The 16,783-nt window shown below is 37.3% G+C and overlaps 1 protein-coding gene across 1 annotated transcript in view; it reads left to right on the top strand.

The window, feature by feature from the left end:
- Positions 1 to 16,783, top strand: part of GRM5 (glutamate metabotropic receptor 5) — a 643,551-nt gene that overhangs the window by 233,834 nt on the left and 392,934 nt on the right. The window contains exon 3 of the mRNA XM_070365141.1: positions 6,364 to 6,613. Coding sequence (XP_070221242.1) covers positions 6,364 to 6,613 — 250 coding nt within the window. The remainder of the gene's footprint in view (positions 1 to 6,363; positions 6,614 to 16,783) is intronic.

Here is a 16,783-nt window from a genome sequence, read left to right on the forward strand (position 1 = left end):
GAAATGGGAAATAGGTATTCCAATTAGAAAGAGCATCACGAATAAAACTAAATAAGTGGGAAGATGTGGGGTATGTTCCATATGAAGGAACATAATAAGAAGTAAGATCCCCAAAATGAAAGATAGGAGATGATAGGAGGTTATGCTACCAAGTAAGTAATAATGAAGGTCTTATTATGCTGGGAGAAGTAAAAATACAATGGAAAAAAGGAAACAACTGTCAGAGAAAATTATTTGTGTCTCTCTGGTATGATTCTATTAGTTTAACTTTTATTCTTATGATCAGTTTCTCTAATACACACAGGTTTATATAATTTGAATCATACCTCCAATGGACATTTTGCCTGAAAAAAACTCATTTACCAGATATAGCTTATCAGTGTCGCCATACTTTATTATCTATCCCGGAGTGTGTTTGAGCCACAGCAGCACAGTCTTTACTAATAGTGAATTGGTGTCCCCTGAAATAGTAGTTACCTGTGGCTGTGGGTTGCATACTAAAGGATTGTTCCATGCCTATGCCTTTAAACACAAAGTTAAAATAAATAATCTCTCTTAGGTTAAAAGAAAGATTGAAGTCATTCTTTAGCAAGTCTTGTTTTCACTGTGTACTTTATACAAATGGAGGCAGATGCTTCCAGATCCCACCTGAAACAGTACAGGTCAGACAGTACTAGTGAAAGCATCTAGCTTTAAATGACAGTCAAGTGTGAAATATTAGAAGCTCTTATTATCTGAATATCGAAGCCATCGGGAGATAATCTAGATGTTTTGATTGTGGTACAGTTCTATCCTTCAGGTTTTTAGTGGAATAATGTATAATCATTCAGTAGCGTGATACATTCTAGACACAACCATTGCAGTTCTGGTTTCAGGTAGGATAGTTAATTGTACAAATATTTTCATCTGGAAGATTTCCTTTTAATGTTGATAACTTTGTATCTGCTCATTTATTCACTTATTTTTTTTTATTCTGCTTGTGCAAACTATCTTCCAGGGCCCTTTAAGGACTTAAGAATACAAAAGAGAATAATATACATGTCCTGAAGGTATATAGTCTTATTGGAGCAAAGACAAGTAAAACCAATTCTCTATTGGAAGACTGAATGACAAATGTATGCAGGTATACAAAGGTTGGGAAGAATTTGCAGAAAAATTCCTTGAGCTTAATATTAAAGTAAGCAAATATCAACAGTAAGTAGAGGTCATTTGACAGAAGGGAGACAAATTAACTGGGCTTTTCTATTTTAATTTAGATGTATAACATCTTGTGGAAACCATCTCAACTGTAAAGTTTTTCTGGCATACTAGAAATGAAATGACTCATTTGATTTTAAGTACAGCATCTGCTCTTAGAATAAATGTGAATTAAGCATTCTGCTGTGGCTTCAGGATTGGTATCTTTCTTGATATAAGAAAAAGAATAACCTTGATCCTATTTTACATTTTCATTCATTAGGTTCTCATTCTGTGGTTGAAATTGGAAAAAAAATGCATACAAATTAAAGTTTTGAAAAACAATGTAGCAAAATCTAACTGATGTGATAGAAACATTGAACCAAAACAAAATGATATCTAAGCAGTTGTTTGAGATAACGTTTGATTCAGATCAATTTTGCTTTGTAATAATACTGTTTACAAAATTAGCTTCCCCCAAATTTCTCGTTATTTTTATTACTGAGATTGTTTTGTAATAATTTCATGAGTGTCTCTTATCAGAAATAAGCCAGGATATCTAAAAATTATAATTAATCTTAACAATTTTATGTTGGATTCAAGGAAATTATAGGAAAATTTTATCCTATCAGCAGGCTGATTTTCTTTATTCAGTGATATTCACTTGGCATTCCATTTAAAACTGTCCATATCTACTCTCCAATTTCAGTAACTTTTAAGTATGTTATTTAAATTTTTTCATCAAACTTGTACTTTTATATTTTTCAAAATCATATTGTGGAGAATGGCTTAAAGTAAGAAAGAAAATTTTAGGTTTGTTTTTTTTTTCCTATTTTTTCACCTTCATATTTCTAAGCACTATGAATATATGCTTGCTTTTTTAAAGCCTACTTTTTAATTTATGGAAAATACACATCTCTTGTTGTTCTTCAGTCACTAAGTCATGTCTGACTCTTTGTGACCCCATGAGAGGGAGTACGCCAGGCTTCCCTGTCCTTCACCGTCTCCTGGAAATTGCTCAGACTCATGTCCATTGCATCAGTGATGCCATCCAACCATCTCATCCTCTGTCACCCCCTTCTCCTCCTGCCCTCAGTCTTTCCCAGTATCAAGGTATTTTCCAGTGAGTCCATTCTTTGCATCAGGTGGCCAAAGTACTGGAGCTTCAGCATAAGACATCTCTTAATTCACATATATTATTTCATCTTAGTATAATTGTATTATTAATCTCATTTATTAAGATTCAGATAATTCTGTTAATCATCTCTCTCTTGTTTTCTGTGTATCTTGACTTCCAAATAGTGAGTGGAGTATTTTAATACCCTTCCTTTTCTCATCAGTTCTCCCTACTTCCACAGCTCAACCTATAATTTTTCTCCTTAATTTTCAGTGGAAAGATTGCTTACATAGTATTTTCTATTACATAATAAGTTTTCTACCTTGTGTAGTGTTGAAGCTGAAACTCTAATACTTTGGCCACCTGATTTGAAGAACTGACTCATTTGAAAAGACCCTGATGCTGGGAAAGATTGAAGGTGGGAGGAGAAGGGGATGACAGAGGATGAGATGGTTGGACGGCATCACCGACGCGATGGACATGAGTCTGAGCAGGCTCCGGGAGTGGTGATGGAGAGGGAGGCCCAGCGTGCTGCAGTCCATGGGGTCACAAAGAGCTGGACACGACTGAGCGACTGAACTGAACTGAACTGAACTTTGTGTATGTGTGGATTTATACAGTTGAAAAATCAATAACTGATATTTGAATCATTGCAACTATAATGTGGACTGAAAGTAAACTGGACTATGATTACATTTTCTTCTCATAGTTCCCAGCCACAGGGCCTCTGCTACTTGAAGAAGAGTGTCAAATGGATTCTTTCTTCCTTTAACCAGTGGCTTGAAATGAAGCCACAGACTAGTTTCTTATTTTACACCACATCTTCCTTTCTCCATCACCTTTGTTTCATTCTGTACCCTGCTTGAAATCAATTTCATTTTCTTCAAGAAGCCTATGAAAGTTTTTAGTTTCTCCTTTATTTTAAAATATATGATTCTAAAATACAGTCATTATATCAACTGCTGAAAAATCTAAACACTTAAAGCTTTCCAATTTTACTGGAGCACATACTCCCATTTTTTAATTCCCAGCTTACAGGAGGTTTCTTTTGTGAACTTAAAATTAGTATTCTGCAGAATTTTTATGTTAAACATACATTACAACTCTTTTCTATTTTAATTTTAAAGACTACTGTTTGGACTTTGCTCTGAGAAAATCATATTTCCCTCACTAGTTTAAGCTTATTTTTTAGTCTAATATCCAGGATTAATGCCATTTGCTCCATGATTTATTTTAGTTGCTCCAAGAGAGAGAGAGTATCTTAACTATACTAGAATATTCTTTATAACCCCAATGTATGCAATTATTGGGGCTTCCCTGGTGGTTCAGGGTAAAGAATCTGCCTGCAGTGTAGGAGCTACAAGAGACAAGGATTTGATCCCTGAGTCAGGAATATCCCCTGGAGGAGGAAATGGGAACCCACTCTGGTATTCTTGCCTGGAGAAGCCCCATGGACAGAGGAGCCTGGCAGGATGCAGTCCATAGGATCTGAAAGAATCAGACACGACTGAAGCGATTCGGCACACCTGAAGTGTTATTAGGTCCAGGCTGCCTATAAAATATTTTGTTGTTGTTTAATTGTTAAGTCATGACCTGCTCTTTTGCAACCCTCTGGACTGTGGCCTGCCAGTCTCCTCTGTCCATGGGATTTCCTAGGAAAGAATACTAGAGTGGGTTGCCATTTCCTTCCCCAGGGTATGTTTCCAACCCAGGGATAGAACCAGCATCTCCTGTATGGCAGGCAGATTTTTTACCAGTGAGCCACCAAAGAAGCCCATGGGGAACACATGTATACCTGTGGCGGATTCATTTTGATATTTGGCAAAATTAATACAATTATGTAAAGTTTAAAAATAAAATAAAATTTTAAAAAATTATGATATACAAAAGCCCATATATTAGGCAGTGTTGTTTGTGATTTTCAGGTGATAAAACTGAGACTTAGAAATGATAAAAGCTAAATTAGAACCCAGACCTAATAATAAAGTTCTCTATTACAAGCTGCTTCTATATAACTCACTGTATAAACACACAATGTTTAAACAAGGCTGTTAGAAGGCATGCTAAAGATTATTACTTTGTAAAGGTATTTTCTATTTAACTATGAATATATTGAGAATTTTCATTATTGCCATCACAATCATTATGCACTAATATCAAGTTATTTTTGCAAATGTCCCAGCATTAATGTAACCATCAAGTGTAAGACAGTCAATTGAAAAGTAGAGCTGGCTAAAAATGATCAGAAAAAAATAGATTACTCAGGTTAGTGTAAGACTGATAATGTAGCCCCCTCGGCACATTTTTCAGGAAGAGCCCTTTAAACTTTGTTAATTGAAAAATAACTAAATTGCCTACTTGCCATCATCATAGAGGCTTCTTCTTGCTTTAATTCTGAAGAAGGAAACATGCAGATGGCCTACTAGCGTTTGTTGGCTGGGGCTCAAGCTGCTATAAAGGGTCTAGCTCTGCTTTGCCCTTTACAGTTTGTTCATAAGGATGAAATGTCACAAAAACCCACCCTCAACGTCTGAGGCTCCTATGTGCTGTGTGCTTAGCTGCTGTGATGGAGCACACGTAGGGCTGGGAGGGAGAAGATAGGTGTTCAAACCCAGACTCTGCCATCTACCTGCTAATTGCAAGCTCCAGTTGCATCAGCTGCAAAAGGAAGATAATAGTATCTTTATCATGGAGTTGATGTAAGGAGCATTGAGCTCAAATGTATGAACTAACTTTCCATACATCAAAATGTTGCAGGGCATAGTTATTTACGAGTTCTCTCTCTTATCATCTTATCGTGAAATGTGTGCAATTGAATGACTCGTAGTCATTTATTCCTTTGAGATCAACCCCTCCTGGTGAAATTCCATCTCCTGACTGCTAGGCCATTTCCATCCCACAGCTTGGTCCCACAGCTCAGTTGTCTTGTAATTGTCTCCTGTATTTTTCAAATTAATCGCCCTTTCCCACCTTAACTTTTGAAAGCTCAAAAAATGAACCTGTCATGATTTATAGGGCCTCAAAATGCTCCAAAAATATCTAAAATTGAAGCATCATGACCTTTAAATTGGAAAGAGAAATGCAGATATAATTGGGCTTCTGAGTCTCCTAAAAGTCAATGGTAGAAGAGTGGAGGGGGTAGAATCTTCAGTCTTAGACAGATCCATGAATAGAATGCAGCTTTCTGCCTCTGGGGATAGCAACTCTGGACAACTGTAAACCTAACTGCCTCATCTGTTTTCTTATCTGTGGAAGGAGGTCATAATATATATCTAAATACATTATTCTGAAAGTTAAATGAGGTCACATATATCTTCATATACCTCCTGGCCGATAAGTAGTCGTCAATCTTGATCCCCATGTTCCATAATTTTAAATGATCGCCATGAGTCCTTAACCCCAGAACTTTACTAAATACTTTGGAATTATTCCCCCTGAATCAGTAACTTTCCAATGGTATATAAAATTTCAAATATTTTAAATGTGCTTATACTTTTATCTGTGACAAGACTGAAATCTCAGTCAAGGATCTGGAATTTTCACTTGCAATAAAACCATAAACTATCATGATTAGTAATAAAATATATGCATAATAGTCTGTAAAATATAATAGTAAGATATTTTTACATCTATTCTACATAAAGTATATGTTTTGCATCTGTATATTATGGCTTTAAACACAAAAATCTGAATCAGTGGGGTGAGAGGATCATCTAATGAGAAACAGAGATGAGAAAGTGAGACAGAATGAAAAAACAGCAGGTAAATATTTTCTATCATCTCACACTAGAGTATAAGCTTTTTGGAATCAAAGGAGGAGCCAGATTGCTAGTACTGTTTGTAATATTCTCTCAGTGGAAAAGTTTTAAAAGATCAATGTGTATATGCCTACTGTAGTTTGACTGTATATTGTCCAAATAAGCAGATCAGTGAAAGAACAAAATCTCATTCATGTCTTCAAGTGCCAAATCCAACACTCCCAGGGGACCTGCACACTCCTGGCCCCACCGCATTCCAGCTCTACCCAGTGACTCCAACACTCTCCCCTCTGCTTCTCTGTTTCCCTACAGGCAACTATGGAGAAAGTGGGATGGAAGCTTTCAAAGATATGTCAGCCAAGGAAGGGATTTGCATCGCTCATTCTTACAAAATCTATAGCAATGCGGGGGAGCAGAGCTTCGATAAACTGCTCAAGAAGCTCACGAGTCACTTGCCCAAGGCGCGGGTGGTAGCCTGCTTCTGCGAGGGCATGACGGTGAGAGGGCTGCTGATGGCCATGCGGCGCCTGGGGCTGGCCGGAGAGTTCCTGCTTCTGGGCAGGTAAGTGCCGAGGAGACAGTTCACTTGCAGGTAATAATGTCAGGGATTTGGCAGCTTCAGAGGGTATCTTTTGCTTTGGAAGCTTAATCTGTTATAGTGCAAGTAGAGCTTAAAAATCATTAATACCAGAGCCTGGAAATAATCACAGAAAATAAGTAGATAGGCCATGAGATGATGACTAACGACAGCAGAAATCAACATATGAAAATGAGGAATCCTTAAGTCTTCAAAAAAGAATTGTAAGGAAATGAGAAGGCTTTTAAAATAACTTGCATAATCCCCCTTGGTAAGTAAACACGTGTCAAACTTTATGCAGTCTCTTCTGAAATTGATTCTAAGAATGGCTGTGTAAGCTTCTTTTATAACATAGCATTTTAGAATTTGGGGCTGGAACGGGGGAATTGCTTTTAGTACTAATTTTAAGGCACTGGTAATTTGGCTTATTATTTTATTTCACAAGTGTTATCACATTGCCTGATCACTCACATTGTTACCAGAAGAGTTTCTGAAAGATTTACTTCTACAGAGACTGACTTTAATTATCTGGATGATATACTTGATTGGCACAACTCATCTCATTTCCTCCTGATCTTGTTGAATCAGTATATTAGTTAGTGTTCTGCAAAGAAACAGAAACAGCAATGTGTATCTATGAAAAGAGATACCCAGGAGAATCAAAGTTACAGCTCTGGTCCAAAAACTGGCAGGTGTGATACTCAGGAAAATCGAATGCTTCAGTTTCAGTCTGAAGTCCAGAAAAGACTAATATCCCAACTCGAGCAGTCTTGAAGGAGGAGTTCCCTCTGACTCAACCTTTTTCAGGTTTTCCATTGATTGGGTGAGGCCCACCCACCTTAGAGAAGAAGCTTCATTACTCAGTCTCCCCATACAAGTGTTAATCGCATCCAGAAATATCCTTGTAGACAGAATAATGTTTGGCCAAATGTTTCAGCACCCTATGGCCCAATCAAGATGTCACATAAAGTTAGCCATCACAATCCAAGTCAACACCGTAGTTTGAAAAGGTGAACACAGTTCACCGTTTCATACCTTTAAAAAGTCACGATATTATCACACCTTTTCTCGCTAGGTAGCCAATTTAAAGAAGAGAGAGAACCTTCAGAACCACTACATCTTTCTGAGTGTAACTGTCCAAATTAAAAGCCAGCTAACTTGTTATTAGCTTTTGATGGCTCATTAAAGAAAACATGCTTCCTTTATTTTCCGAATGCTTAACTGGCCTTCTGTGATGAGACTTAGCTCCTGCTTGGCTACATTTTATGACAGCCAGTTTATGTACCTAATTCTCTTCTGTCTGCGCTGATGGCAGTAGATTGATGGGACTGTTTTATATGAGGCCAACCATCCTTCATAAAAATGATATGAGTGAGATTCCTTTCTCATCGGTGTCATACGTTTTGTTTAAAATCATCCTTGTTGGAAAGAGTGATGCATCAGCTAGTTTCACACAATCCAGGAACCTCCTCACTGCCAATATTCTGATGTTCCAAAGTCCAGTGTCACCAGTGGGCTGAGAAGCACAAGACAGAAGCTGGCTTCATACAGTCCTGTTTTTCTTTATGGGGAGGGAGACAAGGCATTCTGCAGTTCCTGTCTGCTGCTTTGCCAACGTAAATAAGACAAATCCGAAGCACTTGCTTATCAGCCATATGTTATATCAACAAACAAGTGTATTTTGATCACATGTACCCAAGAAAAGTAGGTTGGTAAGTACTATATTTGACATTTTCCATCTACATTTTTTTGCCAATAGTATCACAAGGCCAAAATTCAATATTTTGTATATTTTAAAATTTATTCTGTATATGCTGTTGATAAGTTCTTTTCAACTCAATTCATTCATGAAATAATAAATTCATAGCCTTAACTAGATTTCTTAGTTCTCTCATTGATTGGCTAATAATCATACAACATTTACTTGAGTACCAGTTCATCTTTGAGCAATTCTGTTAGAAAAATCTTCCTTTTTCTGAATCTTAAAAGTATCTCTCTGTAGTTTCTACATCTTGGATCATATTTTTCTCTTTGAAAGTAATATGCTATACTCTTTCAAATATTTGGAAACCACAGTCCGGTCGTTAGGCCCCCTTCATCTTCCCTTGGAAATCCCTAATTTTTCTATTCCTATTTCTTCATAGTGAAAAGGCACTTTGGGTCCTGACCATTTATCAGGACCATTTATAGGATCATTTATCAACTGTTGTGTGCCAGTGTCTTCACTAGCCATTTAAATGCATTGTTTCATTTAATTATTAATTTGACAAATATTAAGTTGCTAGAGACTTCCCTATAGCTCAGATGGTAAAGAATCTTGCCTGCATTACAGAAGACCTGGGTTCGATCCCTGGGTCTGGAAGATCCCCTGGAGAAGAAAACGGCAACCCATTCCACTATTCTTGCCTGGATAATCCCATGGACAGAGGAGCCTGGCGGGCTACAGTCCACGGAGTTGCAAGGAGTCGGACATGCCGAAGCCACTAAGACATAGTATCTGTTAAGATGCTTGGACTGTATTAGTGAACAAAATAGATAATAATCACTACCCTTGTGGACCTTGAAGATGATGAGTTAGATAAAAGTTAATAAGTGCTGTGAAAAAAATCTAAGAACAACTTGCATGATGAATACCATTACCATCTCCATTTTATAGACAAGGACTTTAAGACTCAATAAATACTGAGTTATAGTAATAATAATTTGTTATATAGACGTATGCCTGGAAGGCAGAATTCCAAATGCCTTTGTAACTCTAGAGACTGAACAGTTAGCATTGTGTTCTACTACTTCCAACAGCAAACAACAACAAAGAGAATTTAGATCATCTATTCACTCTCATTTTATAAACGAGGAAACGGATAACGCAAGTGTTTGAATGACATGGTCAAAGTCCCACAGGAACCCAGTTACCTTGACTCAAAATCTTGTGCTGTTTTCTTCTGTCAACTATAGAGTAGGAAAGGGGAAAAGTTATAAATTGATAGCAGATTCCTGGTTCTTCATAGATCCTTGGTGTAGGAAAAAAAAACTACCCTAGATGATTTCAATTGAAGTTAGCATTTTTATATTAATGTTCCCTCCTAAAAACTCCCATTCAGCTAACCCTGTAACTCCTAGTATTTTAAGGTAATTTTATTTGCATGTACTTCCCTGATCTCTCTGTATGCTCCTTCCTTCCCTTACCCCCAACTCAAACTTAAATGGATCTTAGATACAAGAAGTCAAAATTAAGAGAAAAGACTATATTCAGAACTTCCTACAGGACTCCACATTTAACCACTATAGTTACTTAAAAATCTGTCCAGCTGCCTTGAGACAGGCATGTTTAATAGGTCATTCAACTAAAATGTTAGGCATGTCTAAGATAACTCTGCCTCCAAGACAACCTCATCAATCAATATATCTCACCATCTGTGCTGCTCATCTGTAGACTGTTAGAGTGATATGGACCTGGCCACTGGGTCTTCTCGTTTGAGCTCTGGGTAATCTGTTGTCTCATTGCCAAGAAAAATGGCCTGTCCGGGTCCCGGAAATAGTCTTGCTAAACACCTTAGCCTTGACAGCAGAATGAGATCAGTAATCTGAACAAAGGGGCTTATTTTTCTAGAATGGATACAGTGTTTTAGAGCTTGACTTGGGAAAATATTGTTTGAGATGTATTATTTACAACTTGTAAAACCTAAATGTTAACTTGGAAACAAGGACTGATTTTCAACAAAGTAATAATTTAAAGATTGTTTTACCTTGTCTATGATTAAAACTATTTAGCTATTTGAATTGAGAATTTGATTGTTACCAGGACACAAGAGGAAATGTACTTAAATTTTAAGACTCATTGGAATTATTACTAGTGTTTTTCCCCCCCAGAGGTTATTTATTTCAAGCTATTGTTTTTAGCTTTTAATTTTTTTAAATTGAAGTATAGTTGATTTACAATGTTGTGTTAATTTCTGCTGTACAGCAAAAATATTCAGTTATATATATATATACTTTTCCCATATTTTTTTCCATTTTGGTTTATCTCAGGATTTGAATATAGTCATTTATTCATCCTCTGTGTGCTAGTTTACATCTGCTAACCCCAGACTCCCACTTTATCCTTCCCCTCTTCTCCTGCCTCTTGGTAATCAGGTTCTCTGTGTCTATGAGTCTGTTTCACAGATGGCTTTATTGGTGTCATATTTTTGATCCAACGTATATGCGATATCATACGGTGTTTGTCTTCCTTTCTCTAACTTATCTCATTTAGTATGATAAGCTCTAGGTTCATCTATGTTGCTGCCAATGGCATCATCACATTCTTTTTCACATGTGGGTAATACTCCATTGTGTGTGTGTGTGTGTGTGTGTGTGTGTGTGTGTGTATACACCATATCTTCTTAAACCATTCATCTGTTGACTGACAGTTAAGTTGTTTCCGTGTCTTGGCTGTTGTGAATAGCACTGCTGTGCACATAGGGGTGCATGCATCTTTGTGAATTACAGCTTTATCTGGATATATACCCAGGAGTTGGATTGCTGGATCATATGGCAACTCTATTTTCATTTTTCTGAGGAACCTCCATACAGCTTTCCATAATTGCTGCACCAACTACATTCCCACCAACAGTGTAGGAAGGTTCACTTTTCTCTGCACTCTCTCCAGTATTTGCTACTTGTAGACTTTTTAATGGTGACCATTCTGACCAATGTGAGGTGATATCTCACTATAGTTTTGACTTGCATTTCTCTAATAATTAAAGATGTTGAGCATCTTTTCCTGTATCTGTTGGCCAGCTGTGTGTGTCCTTTGGAGAATTGTCTATTGAAGGTCCTCTGCCCTTTTTTTGATTGGGTCATTTATTCTTTTGTTGTTATATGAGATGTTTATCAGTGTTTCTCATAGGAGGTCATGCTGCATTAATATTTTTCAAGATGGAAAGGATAAGAGCTCACTTTAGTAAACATCTTTGTGGATAGAATTATACACTATTGTTCTAGTAAAACTATGATAGCTATTATGCAGAAGTAGACATTAGTCTTTATACTTGTATCTCACCAGAGTATTCATTATATTTGTAAATAAGTGTACTTGATTTCCATTAGGCCATTTAGTGTAATTTAATTGTAGTTTGAAAAAAAGTTGTTTTGGGGGAAATATTTATAATTTATTTACAGTTCCTCTCAATCCAGATGCAATGTACCCGTCAGAGGTTATTTTCATCAGAGGTGATAATGCTGGGATATAGTTGACATTCTACTTTTACCAAGTTGCCAGGAGTACAGTGTTCAATAGTTAGGAAACTTAAACACTCATAAAGAAGGGAAAAGGGCTTGGCCAACACTTTACCACAGAATGTATCACAGTTTACTCACCCATTCCCCCTTTCCATGGAAATTTTGGTTGTTTCCAGTCTTTTATTATTATAAAGTAGGTTGTAATATATAGGACTTCCCAGGTGGCTCAGTGATAAAGAATCTGCCTGCCAATGCAGGAAACATGGGTTCTATCCCTAGGTCGGAAAGATCCCCTGGAAGAGGAAATGGCAACCCACTCCAGTATTCTTGCCTGGAAAATCCCACTGACAGAGGAGCCTGGTGGGCTGCACTTCATGGGGTTGGAAACAGAGTCAGATACAACTGAGCGACTGAGCAAGCATGCACACACACACATGTTGCAGTGTGCAGTCGTGGGCATGTGCTGTTTCATATTTACAGTGATGAATCTTCACGGTAGATTCTTTGAAGTGGGATTGGCTAGATCAAAAGATAAATGCATATGTACTTTTGTTAAATAGTGTCAAATTCCTTTTGAAAAATTTTATTTTCCCTTCAGTGATGTATGGAAAGTAGCTATTTCCCCTCAACTTGTCTGACAGGATATGTGTCAAGCTTTTCATTTGTAAATCTGTTATTGGAAAAATGGTATATCAATGTAATATAATTTGAATTTATTTTTTTCTGCATAAGGTTAAACTTTGTTTTCTTATGCTAAAGTACAAATATATACTTCTTAGTGCACTATCTCTGTACATCTTTTGTCTGTATTTTATTAGGTAAAAAAGTTGCTTTCATTGAGTTCCTGTTCTGTGTTAGAAGACAAGGAGAGAGGGAAAGAGAGTGGGAAGGAGAAGGATGTCAGCAGGAGAGGAAAGAGGGGGGAGCAGAAATTTAATGCTCTAAGCAACGTTGGATGTTTCAAGTTTTAGATGCCTTTAAGTTTGGTAATTTGTTGTTGTTCAGTCCCTCATCCGTGTCCCACTCTTTTTGACCCCGTAGACTGCAGCATGCCAGGTTTCCATGTCTGTCCATCACCAACTCCCAGAGCTTGCTCAAACTCATGTCTATCGAGTTGGTGATACCATCCAACCATCTCATCCTCTGTTGTCCCCTTCTCCTCTTTCCTTTAATCTTTCCCAGCATCAGGGTCTTTTCTAATGAGTCAGCTCTTCGCACCAGGTGGCCAAAGTATTGGAGCTTCAGTTTCAGCATCAGTGTTTCCAATGACTATTCAGGGTTGATTTCCTTTAGGATTGAGTGGTTTGATCTCCTTGCAGCTCAAGAGACTCTCAAGAGTCTTCTCCAGCACCACAGTTCAAAACCATCAATTTTTGTTGATATCCCCATTTTATAATTAATTTGTGTAATATTTTATATTCAGCATATATGTGATATCATACCGTATTTCTCTTTCTTTTCCAAACCTACTTTGCTTAAATAATCTCTAGATCCATCTATGTTGCTGCAAATGACATTATTTCATTATTTTTACATATAATATTCCATTGTGTGTGTGTATGTGTATATATATGTATGTATATATATATATATTTATACACGCCGCATCTTCTTTAAACATTCATCTATTGATGGACAATTGATTACTCACTGGACTTAAATGACTGGACAAGGTCACATTAGTTTATCCTAGTGGCTGTTCTAAGTATCACAAAGAGAGATGTCTTTTAGCAACAGAAGTGTTTGCATATTTATAATAACTTCCCTGGTTATAGGTGGCTCAGAGAGTAGAGAATCCACCTGCAATGCTGGATACCTGGGTTTGATCCCTGGGTTGGAAAGATCCCCTGGAGAAGGGCCTAGCAACCCACTTCAGTATTCTTGCCTGGAGAATCCCCATGGACAGAGGAGCCTGGAGAGTCCTTGTCCATGAGGTCACAAAGAGTCAAACACGACTGAGTGACTAAACACCCAGCATATGATAGCTTCAGTCTAATTTTGATTCTGCTTCGTTTTTGTTGTTTTAGGTTATCCTGTGAAAATTAAATAAACCTAGTAAATGTAAATGCCTTAAAACCTGTTGTAAATTTTGTGATGATTTTGTAATGCAAGTAAAGTCGGCCAAACTCTGCCTGCTTTGCCTGGAGTTGTTTTCCTCCTCATCTTCATTTGAGTTGGAAAGACCAGACGAATTACATTGTGTTCAGTCTATAAACAACCCGTTGTTTAGATGCATGTGCCTTGGATCATATGAAAAACTCTCTGAACCATATGGATTGAGCACTGAGTATGTGTTAAGAAATTTGGAGAGCAATCTAGGAGACAGTATTTTCAGCCTTGTAGTATTTTGATAATTATTCCATCATTGGAGAAGGCTTTTTTTAGGAGTGTGAGAATATGATAGGTGTTATTTTCCAAAAGATAATCCCAGGATATGGCTTATGAATAGACGAAGTCAGACGCATATGGAAGAACAGTATCTCTAATGAAAATTACACTATTGAGGACTATGGCAGTGTGAATGATGAAAAGGCAATAGACCATGCCCTCCTTACTAATTAAAATGTGCATATCACCTTGTTTGTGATAATAGCATCAGGAATGCATGTCTGTGTCCAAGCTCACCAACATGTATACATCTAATATGTGCAGCTTTTTGTATATCATGCACAACTCAATGAAGTCGGAAAAATATGTAGGAGCTGCTGATGTGTTGGATAATAAGGAGTGTAGGGAGATGTCAAGGGTGTTTTCTAGATTCAGTTCATTTGCTCAGTCATGTCTGACTCTTTGCAACCCCATGGACTACAGCACGCCAGGCTTCCCTGTCCATCACCAACTCCCGGAGCTTGCTCAAACTCATGTTCACCAAGTCGGTGATGCCATCCAACCGTCTCATCTGCTGTCATCCCCTTCTCCTCCTGCCCTCAATCTTTCCCTGAATCAGGGTCTTTTCAAATGAGTCAGTTTTTCGCATCAGGTGGCCGAAGTATTGGAGTTTCAGCTTCAGCACCAGTCCTTCCAATGAATATTCAGGGCTGATCTCCTTTAGGATGGACTGGTTGGATCTCCTTGCAGTCTAAGGACTCTCAAGAGTCTTTTCCAACACCATAGTTCAAAAGCATCAATTTTTTGGCACTCAGCATTCTTTATAGTCCAACTCTCACATCCATACATGACTAGTGGGAAAACCATAGCTTTGACTAGATGGACCTTTGTCAGCAAAGTAATGTCTCTGCTTTTTAATACACTGTCTAGGTTGGTCATAGCTTTTCTTCCAAGGAGCAAGTGTCTTTTAATTCCATGGCTGCAGTCACCATCTGCAATGATTTTGGAGCCCAAGAAAATAAAATCTCTCACTATTTCCATTGTTTCCCCATCTATTTGCCATGAAGTGATGGGACCAAATGCCATGATCTTAGTTTTCTGAATGTTGAGTTTTAAGCCAGCTTTTACACTCTCCTCTTTAACTTTCACCAAGAGGTTCTTTAGTTCTTCACTTGCTAATTTCTAGAGTATTAAGTGTATAACAAGATAGATGATGGTACCTTTATTGAGATGAAAATAATTGGGTAAGAACCAGGTATGAGGTTGAGAGCAGATCATGAGTTCAATTTGGATAAGTTGACCTAATGTGCATTTCACACATAGAAATAGGCAAGAAAGCAGAAGAACTTGTAAATCTGGAGCTCAAAAGAGAAATATGTGTACTCAGTCACTCAGTCATTTCTGACTGTTTGTGGCCCCTTGGCCTGTAGCCAGCTAGGCTCCTCTGCAAATGGAATTCTCCACGCAAGAATACTGGAATGGGGTGCCATTTCATACTCCAGGGGATCTTCTCGACCCAGGGCTTGGAAACCACATATATCTTGCATCCCCTACATTGGCAGGCAGATTCTTTACCACTACCACCACCTGGGAAACCCCAAAAGAGATATATAGGCTGTAAATAAAAATAAGCAATGCGTCTGAATAATTTAGCCTTATTAATGGAAGATGTGGATATGTAGAATTAGAAAGTCTAAGAAATTGTCTTGGAGGGACCTCAACATTGAATGCATGGAAGAAAGATGAACTCAGCAAAGGAGATAGAGAAAAAGCATATTCAGAGTTTGGGGAGGAAAACCCAGATGGTGCTGTGACCCATGGAAGAGCAGGTTTAAAGCAGAGGCCACCAGGGTCAAATGATTCTAGGAGACAAGTGCAAATAATTTTGAGAGGACCTTTTTTTAAGTGGAAGTAATTTAGGGTTTAGTAAGTGTTGAGTGAATGGAGAAATAAAAACAGTCAGAATGAAGTAGCTAAGAAGTGAGTAGGAGGTGAGAAAATGAACCCAGAGCATACAAGCCACTGCTTTGGAAAGTGAAACTGAGGAATGAAGAATGATAGAATTATATATTGAGAGAAAATGAGCTCAAGAGAGAGGTTTTTAACATAATATTTTACTTTTTCTCCAAAACTGTAGTTTATGATGAAAAGTATTTTAAACAGTGAACAAGCTATACAATTAAAAGCATTTATTTTCACATCTGTAGCAACACAAGGTATTATTAAATGTTTTGATGTTTACTAATGTTACAGGTGAAATTTAACATCATCATGTTTTAATTCCTAATTCCTTAATTATGAGTGAGATTATATATCTTTCATATTTTAGTCAATAGGTAATATATGTTTATATTTTTTGCAAGCTACCTAATCATGCACGGAGTCCATTTTTTTGTTTATTTTTTCTTATTGGTTTATATAAAAGTTGTTTATAAATTAAAGAAAGTAGATTATTGACATGTGTAGCAGATATTTTCCCTCTTGTAATTAATTTGACTTTACTTACAGCACTTGGAACAATACCAAACTTTATACTTCAGCTATTTTTTCACATTTTTCTTCTATGACTCTTGCAATTTGTATATTGCATACAGAGGCCTGTCACAG

This window comes from Bos mutus, chromosome 29, assembly GCF_027580195.1.
Source record: "Bos mutus isolate GX-2022 chromosome 29, NWIPB_WYAK_1.1, whole genome shotgun sequence".
Classification (NCBI taxonomy): Eukaryota; Metazoa; Chordata; class Mammalia; order Artiodactyla; family Bovidae; genus Bos; species Bos mutus.